The following is a 12,525-nucleotide window of genomic DNA, read 5'->3' as shown; positions in this document are numbered from 1 at the left end:
CATGTTTGTTTGAAGGCAAGTTTGGTTGTTTTACGTCATTCAGAAAAAAATTCACTTAAGGACCTATATAGCACAACCACTTTGGATCTCACTCTACATTATAACATGAATTCACTCTACCTTTGAATGAAAAAAATGAGGGCTAGGGCTTAATGACAGAGGGAATGGGTGAAAGAGCCTCTATGTAAGTGTAAAATTTGGACAAAAACCCTGAGTCCAGATAGGGGCAGGGCATACCTAGAATATTGGATTCAGACTGAGAAAATAAACAAAGAGTTTTGTTTCATTCCAAGGCAAATGCACCAAATAATTTCTTGTGATATCACTGCCTAAGGAAAACAAGTAATTTAATCCTGGTTGTAAGTGAGGAAGGATTAAAAGGGACCATTTTGCAAAAGTAGCAGAAAGCAAACCTGCTCTCCTGACCTCTATCAACTCAATTTCCCCACTGCACCTCATTGGATTAAAGGGGTAAGTATTCATGCAGCTATAATATGTAAGTGAAACCTGTAAATAGTGGGGCCAATTCTAGATGCACAATCTTAGTTTGCAGATTCCCCTGTTTAACGTCCTGAAAACCCATTAATAAACAAATGCCTGTGCTGTCACTTAAATGCCTAATGAATGCATTATTGATCAGTCTGCACCTCACTCCTTAAGACCACCATATAATCACACCCACTTGCATTCTCTGCTGGCTGGCTTCCTGAGAACCTGCTACCCTGAGGCGATTAAAGCCTTGACAAGGACAAGCTCAGCCGTGGTCAAAGAGCAAACCCACACGGCTGCAGTCATTGTACCAGAAAGCCCCTCAAGCTGCAAAAGATGTAGGAAAGTATTAGAGTAATTCTAATTCTAAACTTATCTTAAGAGAATAAAACATAAGGTAGGTGAGGAGAGGATATCAAAAACATAACTCTCAGAGGCAACTGCAACGTCTTCTGTCTTTATTTGACTTGCATGCAAAGAGATTCAGTTTGATGTGAGAGAGTAGAAATAGAACTCAATGACCAATAATGAAGTCATAAAAATGACAGTGAAGGATTGTTATCAGGATGCTGCTATACTCTTAACTTTTAGGGCTGTGCTCTTCTCAAGTTATTGAATTTTGCAGCAATTTAATATTGGGAGCTATACCTCTCCAGCTTCTAACCAGCTACGTCTTGGGTCGTTAAGTTTTGTCATTGTTAAACAACCTCAATTAAAATGCACTTGCTCATACAGTAAAGCATTTGGCAGTGTGGGGTTATGAAACAATGTGCAATCTTTAAGAACTATGCTAAATCTCATCAAACTTGATAATTTCAAATAAATTATTTTGCATTAGTGGGAAATGAAATCTTATAGCATGCTAAACAGAATTAGAAGGAAGCAGCGGTCTGGTAGGTTTTATCTGCACACCACTAGCAGTCACCATCAGTTCTAATATTTACTCTTTCTCTAAGGAGGTATAAAATGTAACATGAAATGTCATAAGAAGGACAAAGGAGTCAGAAAATAAAGACACTCACGAACACACAAGTCTCCGCTTTCAAAGTAACCAGGGCAACACTGTGAGCGGCGCCTATACATGGTCCTTACTCCCCGCCGGTAAGCCGTCTTATAGCTGATCCTGGAAAATTAAACACACAGAGACAGCTGCATGATACAGAAAAAAGTCCCCTACCTGAAGGTCAGGAAACATATAGAAGGTAAACGTTACTTGATATTTTCTCATATATGGCAAAATAATAGAGAAAAACACATAAGAATATTAAGCTGAGGACAGGTCAGAATTATAGGAATTATGTTTTCTACATACAAGCCAGCGTTCACAAGGAGAGTCTGCCTTTTGCACTTTTAGAATCCCACTATGGAGCATTTGAAACAGAGCAACATCTTCAAAACAGGATGATTACCACCTAAGGTATCTGACCTTTTCTCAGCCAGACATCTAAACAAAAACATTCATTTTAGCTTTTTTAGACTTGGTTCTAATTTTTGGTGAAATAGAGCTACTGGAACTGAGAAATAATAAACTTTATTTTTCTAAACTTACCTATGCCTGGTGCATTTAAACCAGTTTAGGATGTCAGTGCATCTTGTGTAATAGATCTGGTCAAATGGATGAGCGTAGGACTCCTGGACAGTCACTGCATAGCTGAAAGACAAACATATAAAAACAGTTGCGACACAAAGGACTTTACTGTGTAATAGCATAAAGTTCTAAAGAAATTTTACACTAATAAAGAAAAACTGCAGTGAAATGGGTAGCTATTACTAAGTGAAAATCTATTTATTTATCAAGCCCGTTTGTCTTAAGCAAGGTCATGTATGTCTACAGCCTAACCTGACAGTTGCTATTCAAGAGACATGTACCCTGGGCAGTATGGCAGCCCATCAATAAGATAAACAGATGAACATTCATTTCTGAAGTTGGTTAGTAATCAGTAAATAACCTAACATACATGATGATGTTGGAGACTGGGGGTCCAAATATGGGTGAGAAAAACATGGCAACTGTGGCTTTGTAAACAGCCTTCTGAAATTTCTGTGCATAGGCCAACATGAAGGGGCAGCAGTTAGTATTGTTGATTTACAAGAAGATTCAGAATGGTGTTTATAAAGCTACATAAATGTGCACAAACTAGGGTTGCTTGATTATGGGAAAAGGAATATCACAATTAAATCAATATTGAAAAGGCAACATTGAAATCATGATTAGAATAGTAAAATACCTTATTGAATCTTACTGTAAAAACTGACAAAGTATTTATTCAAATGTTAACTGTTGTATTCAAAGTTAACAAAATTAGTCATTTAATGTGCTTCAAATGTTTTTGGGTAAAAATCTAAATTGTGAAGCAAACAAATTAACTAAAAGGTAGTTTGTTGCAATTAATAAAAAAAAAAGCACATTTGTCAAAACAATTTTATTCACATTTTAGTGCAGTAAACTATTAAAAATAGAGAAATAAAAGATTCTCTATATGTATTCAAAATTGAACTGCACACTTCTTTACACAACATATAATTATTTAGCTGTCAAATTCAATGATTATTTATTATCTTCAATTGCCTTAAAGCAGGACAGATAGCGGGGTGCCTACTCCAGTGGAAGTGGCTTACTCAGAGCACTCTAGTGTACAGAGCTGAGAACAGATCAAGATGTTTAAACAGTCCAAAGAAAAACAGTGGAGACTTGAACGGTTTATAGTGAAGTAGACATACAAGCCAATAAGGCAGCCCATTCGTGACGCATGGTCAGAAATTGTCCTAACTCGTCAATATATGATGAGTTGGGAGTGAGAATGTGTTGAATAAGGAGATAAAGTAAACTAATAAAAATTAACTTCAAAAATTACAGTATTTTCCGGACTATAGAGAGCACCTTACTTTAAGCCGCATCTACAATTTAAAAAAAAAAAAAAAAACTGGAAACGCACGGTTTAATGCCGCACAGGACATTAAACCGCTGGTATCTCCGCCGCTCTCGGTTTTCCACTGCCTTCCTAATAAATCTGAAGGATTTGGCGTCTCCAACGCCGAACCATGGATTCGTTCACGCCGAGCTTAAGTGCATCGATTTGTACTGCCAGATCGTTAACCTTCAACTTAAAAGCGGCATCATATGAACTTCTTCGTGTGGTTTCCATGATGAGGAGGTATGAGTTTGAAAACCTTTCTCCGTTGTGCCTGCTGCTAGCTGCTAGCAAATGAAAATTAGCACTTTCTTCTTTGATTTCCAATTTTGACTTCCAATGATTCACTTTCTGCTAAAGAGCCTCCTGGTGGCTGAAGAAAAATCCACAGAAAAGCCGCACCGGGCTATAAGCCACATGGTTTAGAGCGTGGGAAAAAAGTATTGGCTTATAGTCCGAAAAATACGGTAGTATTTAAATCTAATATTTTTATGTCTTATATTTCTTTTTTTAAGATTTAGTTTTTTACTTTGATGCTTTCTATGTTTAATCTGAATAAAGTATTTATTCTTACAAACTTTGTTACAGTCAAAGTGAAAGTAATAGCTGCCTTTGATCCTTGTTTAACACAGAACCTGAGACATCCAAACGGAAAGTATAGTAATGACTTTGATATGCAAAGAAAGTCAATTTTTATGATGTTTGCAACCGATGCCTGAGGATATTGGAGGACCTTAAAGCCACAGACAAAGCCCACTTAAGAAATTCATTCTGATGCCAACAAGGTGGAACCACAATGCCTAAGTACCCTCACCTTGGTCGGGCAATCATCCCAATAATACATCTTCCCAGTTTTCGTTCCGCCCTGCGCTTTAAGGACAGAAATTATTGCTGCTTATTTCTCATAAGTGACACTGCCCAGCACAGCTCATTATTATTCAGGCACTTTGGCTGTCATGATTGATTGGGATGAATTTACACTGATCAATCCGTCTGCATATTTCATTTGATGCTTTAAACTCTTCCCATCCCTGTCTTCAGCTGTGTGAGGTCAATACTGCTGTATGGACTTAGATTGAAGAATGTATAGTAAATTGAAAGGTCCAGTCTAACTCTTAGATTTCAGCAAACTAACAGAGTATATATACAGTACGTTGGCGACAAGAGAACTATTCTCACCTCTCCCAGTGGCTGCAGACATTGGGGTCATCAGGGTTGAGACTTAATGCACTTGTGGTGAAGCTTAGAATGAGGAACCAAGCCAGACGGACAACCGATGACCCCATCCTTCTCTCTGAGAGGAAAAAAAGAAAAGAAAAACATAATATTGATTTAAAGATCAACACTTAAACTGAGTCTATACCGCAAATGTACATAGACCCACTTACAATATGGTAGTTTTGAAAATGTGAATACCTTTAATTTTGTTAATAGTTTTCACTTTGCTTTTTTATATCCCTATGCAAGCTCATATTTTAAGTGCAAGGAAAATCGAAATGACTGAAGGGAAAATCTGGACATGATTCAGTGAAAAATAGCTTTGGTCATGGTGAGACTTTGGACAAAATTTTTAAGTAGATGACTCAGTACACACTATTTGTGAGACTGAGGTAAAATGTTTGCCATGGCTTCATAAAATGCATTACAGTCAACACAGAAACAACACTGATTAAAACTGATACCATTGCAACAAAATAGATAAATACATGAAAATAACTATTAGATTGGCATAATGCCAACAAAAATGAAGAAGAGCTCTGAACAATAGATATTACAAGTTGTTTTAAACAAGATATCCAGGCTAAAAATAAAAATTAATCAAACTCATGTAATAAATCAACCTGCATAAAACAAGATGTCACAGTAGGTTTTTCAATTCATGTGGCTATTTTCTGGTGAATCTCAATTTCACAGGATACAATTTACATTTGCAACAAACAAACATCCCCTTTATGTGCATGTGGCACAGAGATATGGTAGTGGCTTTTTGTTTGCAAAATTTAGTATACAAAAAATATATTGCGTATTATATTTCCATTATTAATTCACATCTGTTCCTCACAAACGTTTCTTTGTATTGACTGCAGAAAGTCAATACAAACTTTGAAAATGTTTGTATTTTCAAAGTTTGAAAATACTGTGAAAACAGTATTTTCAAACTATTTTGAAAATGCAGTGGTTGCTTAATAAATCTTGAAGTATGGGGAAGTGAGTTATGAAGAGGACCAGGGGTCTCATTTATAAAGCTGATGGACACACAAAACGGTGCCAGAAACTTGCATACGTACCTTTCCGCACAAAGGCTATGATTTATAAAACATAAACTTGAAAACGTGTGGTCCCGCACGACAACTCAGACTCATGCATACCGTCCTTATTTTGGAGACTCAGGGAAATTCAAATTCAGTACAAATTCAAGACTACTTTATTGATCTCAAAGAGAAAATAGAATAGAATAGAAGTACTTTATTCATCCCAGCAGGGAACTACTAATAAATGTTGTCATAATTGTGTGAACTGTGTGAAGGTGTGAACTATTAATTCAAGGTTCTTAAAAGAATTGTGATGGCTGTGGATATTCTATAGCAGTCTGTATAATGGCAAATATGCAGAAGTCTCTGACTGAAGACACAGATGGTGAGGTGGGATTCTGATTGAATCTGCTCCATGATTCCCTCACGCCTTTAATTACATGTCAAACTTTAACTACAGATTGCCATAGGCATTCAAAAATGCACTCTGATATATGTTTTGGAGCGCCATAACTATAAATGAGAAGCTTTCAAATAAAACAAAAGATTTCACAATACAGTACTTAAATGTGTTCCCAGAGAGCGTCAGTATTCACACTGTGGCATACACCATCAGCCTCCTAAAATGCTGGTGGTGGTGTGTAAACTTTATGTCATACCAAGAATTTATTTTTCTTTTTCAACTCTCCACGTCACCCACATCATTTTGTGCTTCTGTGAAATTGTGTTTCCACTGTTCTCCATTGTTAAAAATTAAATAGAAAAATTGAGGCACTTGACAATCTTCAAGTATAGCAGTCTCAAAGCCTGTGCTTAGCCACCTGACTTTTTTGGATAAGTGCAAGAATATTTCTGAAAAATGTAATTAATCAAAACTGGTTAATTAATTGATCTAACTTTCATTCTACTTGTTTACAGTAAGTCACCTGGCTGCTGTCAGAGGGGAGACTTCCAAGCAGGCAATTTTCCACAGTTATTGGTTTAAAGTTGGGAAAATAATTTCAATTCTAAAAGCTATTTATAGTTAGCATGGGTGGCAAAATGGACCAAGTAAGTCCAGGTGTCCCAGAGAATATTTTTTGAGATTAAGAGAAGTTAAAACCTAATTAGTTAGTTGACATTTTTTGGTGGAGGGTGATATGGACTAAACATTGAACATAGACAATAAAGCAGAGCACAAATTCAGATAGAGCCATAGTGTAAATTACAAGCCACAATCCAGTGGAAGCCATTAATTTTGGCTGTTCTTGGCAGACTCCGTCAGCCAGAGACTTACATGACAGAAACAGTGAAGTAGAAAAACACAATTATTTTGAACTTCATATAAAGTCATCGATATGCTTCATTAAACAAAGTATTTTACTGGAAAAGTAATGCAACATATACTGTTTTATCTTGTTATTCACCAAAACGATACAGTGATTTGCTTCTTATTTTTACCAACAACAGAAAGGCACAGCCAGTGTTGAAGCCAACAACACTTCAACACATCAGCACAACACTACGTATGTGGTGTGCTGATGTATTTGCCTTCTGTCAATTGCATCCTCTCTCTCTCCCATCAATTTGTCTAAAAATGTATCATCAGTACCAAGAGTTTTGTTTTGCCTATAAAGGCTAAAAACTTTGAGAACAGAGTCTCACACCCAAATATAACCTGAATGACCTGATCAGCTTATCTGTTTCATCTACTGAGAAGACATGGTAATACAGAAGTCTCTTAAATATTTTTGCTAAGTCCCAGCAGTGAAAGTAAGAGCATAGAAAATAAGAAAACAGCAGGAGATATTGAGATTAAAACAGCTATGTCACCTCAAGAAAACACGTCTGCAGATAAGTAACAGAGTACTGGGAATGCAAAAATTGGATTGTAAAGCAACAGAACATGTGGCCTTCTGACTAACAACTGTCGAAGAATGGTGGGAGCATCAGAGTAAGAAGAGCAGTTTAAGATGAATAATCAATTTCTGATAAGTACTTATTGAATATGTCTGCAAGGGCAGTGTTACAATCAAGGTTTGTTTCAGTCAGTTAACCACTGAGAAACTGGGGCCAGTTCCATACACGGTTTTATAAAATGAGCAGTTCTTTCTATCAGCAAGTGAACCTCTGATAAGGATGCTAGTACATTAAGATGAACACTGAGTTTGAATGGTGAGAATTGAATAGACCTCTACAAAATGTTTCACTCTGTTGAGAGTAATTGTGATTAGCTGCAAAAATACTTTAAATTTCAGCCTAACCCTCTCGTTACGCTAAAGGAAAGCAAGATAAATAAGCTTACCTTCCCAGGTTCTCAAATTACTCAAAAGTAATACTCCTTGTTAAAAAAAAACACAAACATTGCAAACTTTAAGTTATCGTACAATAAAGTCACATTAATCCAAAAGAAAAAGGTTTCTGAAAATTAAGTACAGTCCAAACACTAAAAAAATATAAAATACATACAACCAGCAAATGAAACAAATCTAAACACTACCATAGTGTGCTAACAACGATGTTGTTACAATGGGAAGAAAAGCTAGCTAGCTATTTTTTGTAAGTGAGGTGTTTAAAAGGGTTAGTTTTTTTCTGTTTTTGCTGTGAATGTTCTGCAACCTCTGTGTGTAACTGCAAGTCTTGGCTAGGATTCTTTAGTAACATAATTGTTTTAATTTCAATGGGATTTCCCTGTTGAAATAAAGGTTAGATAAATAAAATAAATACAACAAAAGTCAAAAAAGATCAAACTAAAGTTAAAAGACTTTCATTCTGCATTTGCTGAGTTGTTCATCTAGAGGGTTCTGTATCAAAATAATACAAACCCATTGTTTTTTGTTTTAAACAATTCACACCAACTGTGTTGGCCAACACTCTGAGGAGAGACTTTCTAACTCGTTCATTTCAGCGTTGCATATCTCTGATTGATGTATCTTTTCATAAAATCCAAGGAAGAAAAGGGGATGTCCATGTAAACCATTTCTCTTCTCAGCCTTGATAGCTATAACACTTGTGAAAGTTTTCCTGATGGTACTTTCTAAAAGGATTTATACATATTTAGCATTAGCTGCAGTGTACATCACCTTCATTAAGACCTTCAATGTCGTGCATGTGTTCTGTTTGGGAAACGCCTGCAGAGCTCAGCAGGATTTTTCTCCTAAGATGCATAAGGAAAGCAAGAGCAGTGTGTATACGATCAGATGACAATGATGGATTTCACCCTTGCATATAATTACAGAGGAGAGAAAATGCATAAGACAGAGCATGTTTTATTTGTTAATGGCTGACTGGCGTTCTGACACTGTTGCAGGTGCATCAGTGTCTTTCAGATGTGTTCAGTGATTTTTGAGAGACTCTGTTTAATTGCACAGGCTCTCACAATCTCACAAGTTCTGCTAATACCCTTGTATTGAAAGCCACATGTAGCTCACTCACATGTGAAAGAAAATCAATTGGACCTTCACTTCCTCTAAGTAGCAGTTAATCTGAACGAGCACAGGTTATAGTCACGTTCCTTCCCTTACAAAGATGATTGATAAAAACATATGCACATTATAGACCATGACTGCACTCATATTCAGGTCTTTTCTGTGAAAGAATTCAATTAAATACCACTGCTTGATGGACTGGAAAGCTTTTAGAGTTTCCCTGATTAGACCAGCCAACCTGAGTCATACCTCTAAATGACTCCGGACAAGCAGAATACTTCATACCTCACCACATTTTTCAAACCTTGGTGTTCCCCCTATTATAAGCCTAGGGAGTAAAGCCAAGAGAGGATAGGATTGGGTTTTTCAAAAATGTGCCAGGGTAAATTGAGAAGTTGCTATTGTGATAAGTGCCAACAAATTAAGGTACCAGCGTGTGCCTAAAGTAACAGACAGAGACAGATCCAATAGCCAGAGGCGTGTGGCCTTAAGCTCACCTAATCTTACAGCCTGTGGTCCCTTGATGTTTTTGTACGGCTGCCGAAGTGATTCTGAGAGCACGAAGGGACAGAAGTGCTGCTGCACACAGACTTGAGCGGAGAGGTGATGACAGGTTGCTGATCTACAGAAGAGAAAAAATAATGAGCTCATGATGACACGTTCAAGACATTTGCTTCTTTGCCTGCGCTCAAACACATGCATTCACACAATGTTAGGAATTTCTCATGGGATCAACAGGTAAATAGTTCACAAAGTGAAAGGCCAGTTTATAGCACGGGTCTTCACATCCAACCACGCAGCTCTCACGCCTCCCACCTACGTGCTATCCACACAGACACGCATGCACCCCCCCCCCCCCCCCTCCCACACACACACACACAAGGTTAATCATGAAATTAAAAAAATAATAAACTACATAAGCTCGAGAGCAACTGATAAAATGAACTTCACACTTCACACACTACAAGTGGCTTGTCAACAATGTGACGAGATCACATTATCTGCACTCAGTAACAAAGCTTTGGTAAGTGTTATTACAATGAAAATGGAGCCACATAGAGAACATTGCTGTGGTTATCATCTCAGATGGCATAGCTTTGACATTATTCTCCCTTTTATTAGCTGTGAATCATCATTATAGATTAATAGAAAAGAACCAAAATAAATAGTTTTTGTTCCTTGCTATGTAAATTATTCAAAATGATTTATTTTGTATATGAACTACTTCTGGGGCCAAGAGGGCAGACAAATAATTGTCAAATGTAGTAAATCAGGTGTCTTAGCTGATTTACTAAGACAGCTACTAATTAATTGAATTTCACTCACATTTAGTGACAAATTGGGCAACTTAGAAATCTTGCTTTAGTAATCAGAAATTAATTTAAAGATGTGCCCCCAACAAATGCATAGATTTATCAAAGTAATACTGAAACACTATGAGATTAACTTCAGCAGTCAGCATATTGGTTTGATAAACAGTCATCATGATGGATTTGGAGGGTTAAAGAATACAACCAACGTTCCCACTTGAACTTTCAACTTTTGGGACATTTCTATTAGCTTCACCAACTTTGAGCTTGAAAATGTCAATGTTAAAGTAAAATTTTAACATAATTAGCCTACAACCTATAACCAATCAACTGACATAATGAATTGAAAGTGCTACCTGTTAAACAAACACTTTTTGGACATATAAAACCTGCAGTTTATTTTCTTCCTTTTTTAATATCAAATTATAATTAGCATTCAGGACTTTTACTGAAATACACTGGGACATTTTTGTTGCCAAATGTTACGCTGTAAGCGCTGGTCACAGTCTGTGACAACCTGAATGTCAAGGACAAGAAACTCCTTGATATTCTGTCATACCTGAATCCACCTGCCTTTTTCCTTAATGTGGATTTTAACATTTAAGCATCTCTTTCAAAAGACAAATCACATCTTTTATTTATGACGTGACATTGTGTCTAAGTAACTTTTACAAATTGTTGATTTTTCATACGAAAACAGGGAACAAAGTATAGTGCAAGACAGAGAAGCTGAATCGATATGACACTCATCACTTGAGGCTTCCTCCTTCCCCCCACACGAGAAGAAATCCCTGAAAACAGCATCTTTATGTTTTAACTTCAAACATGTTCAGTTTACACCGAACAAATTGTTCCCCAGAGACTGTATTCACCCTGAATGTGTTTCTCTCCTGTTTGTCACCGCTTTGATTACTGAGACTATGAAACCATCTCAATCGATGAGCAGATGCATCTGTTCCAGCTGACAAACAGCTGAAATAGCAACATCTTTCAGGTTATTGAGGCACATGTACCTGATGCAGAATATAGAGTCGAGGTTTATGTAGGATGCACTGCAGGTGTGTGTGAGGATAAAAACTTCAGAATCTCGACGCTTGCATTCACTTTCTACCTCGGACACCTACCTGGAGAAACATTAACTCAGATGAGGCAGAATCACCTTTATCCCCTGGACTGCCTATCAGCAGAGACATCTGAATGATTAAAACCATATGTCTTCAGTCTGTGACTTATTGAAGTGCAAGGCAATTAACCACCTTGTCCCCTGGCTGACCAGTTCCAGCACTGTTGCATGAATGATGCACAGCAGGAACGACAGCATGAGAAAGCTCGCATCACATCTTTGGATTTGAGCTACTTTCCAGCCCCATCTTATAGCTCTGTTTGTCACAATGCCTGACTTTGGTCTTGCTTATGTTAATTTTCCTCAACATAATCAAAACCAGTCAACAGAAACCTCACTTTGCATTGCAATCCTGTCTGAAGAACCATGAGAGAATTTCTGATCAGAGTTAGGCTGCACTGTGTGACATGTCTGTGCACAAACAGCCTATTATCCCACCTTTACATTCAAGCTGAGCACTCATATACAACTTTTATGAGACGTCTTGAAGCTACTCAATCCGTTTTGTAATCACTACGGAGGGATTCTCCTGCATCCTAATATGGGGTGATCTAAAGGTTAGCAATGTTACTACACTGCACAGACTGCCAATGAGATAAACCCCACTGCTGGCCATCATTGTCTCTTGCTGGTGGCTTTGAGTCATTAAGAGTCGGGCCTCATTAGAGAGGCCATGGTGTGGTGCATCAGAGACACTGGTTTCCCTGGTTTCAGACACATACCTGAATGTCTGATGTGTTTCAAGGCCAGAAGGACACAAAAAGAAACAGAACTAAAAATAAATGCCAGTCACTGGTTTCCAAATTGCATTTGTGGGGAATGGTGCTTAGACTTGAGTGTTTCTATTGACTTAAACATTATAATCTTCACAATATTTAGATGAAACATTATTTGTTGCTACTTTTTTTTCACATCACCTTGACCTTAGAAAAATGTTTTTGTTTGTTCCATTGTTCCTTTTTGAGGAAAAAAAGATTGTTATATGGAACTAATGAAAGAAGGATAGCACATTAAGAAACATATTTTGCAAAC

The 12,525-nt window shown here is 37.2% G+C and overlaps 1 protein-coding gene across 8 annotated transcripts in view; it reads right to left on the bottom strand.

Moving 5' to 3' along the window:
- Positions 1–12,525, bottom strand: part of LOC102225212 (multiple epidermal growth factor-like domains protein 11) — a 112,340-nt gene that overhangs the window by 80,869 nt on the left and 18,946 nt on the right. For 7 of the 8 annotated variants that reach the window (XM_023326426.1, XM_023326447.1, XM_023326473.1 and 4 more), the window contains 4 exons: positions 9,558–9,682; positions 4,581–4,695; positions 2,039–2,140; positions 1,512–1,612 (listed from right to left, as the gene is read on the bottom strand). In XM_023326426.1, coding sequence (XP_023182194.1) covers positions 1,512–1,612; positions 2,039–2,140; positions 4,581–4,687 — 310 coding nt within the window. In that variant the 5' untranslated portion in view covers positions 4,688–4,695; positions 9,558–9,682. The remainder of the gene's footprint in view (positions 1–1,511; positions 1,613–2,038; positions 2,141–4,580; positions 4,696–9,557; positions 9,683–12,525) is intronic. The other variant, XM_023326439.1, reaches the window with a different exon arrangement.

The sequence above is a fragment of the Xiphophorus maculatus genome, chromosome 2 (assembly GCF_002775205.1).
Source record: "Xiphophorus maculatus strain JP 163 A chromosome 2, X_maculatus-5.0-male, whole genome shotgun sequence".
Lineage (NCBI taxonomy): Eukaryota > Metazoa > Chordata > Actinopteri > Cyprinodontiformes > Poeciliidae > Xiphophorus > Xiphophorus maculatus.
Note: the sequence above shows the minus strand (reverse complement) of the source record. Positions and strands in the feature narration are given on the sequence as shown.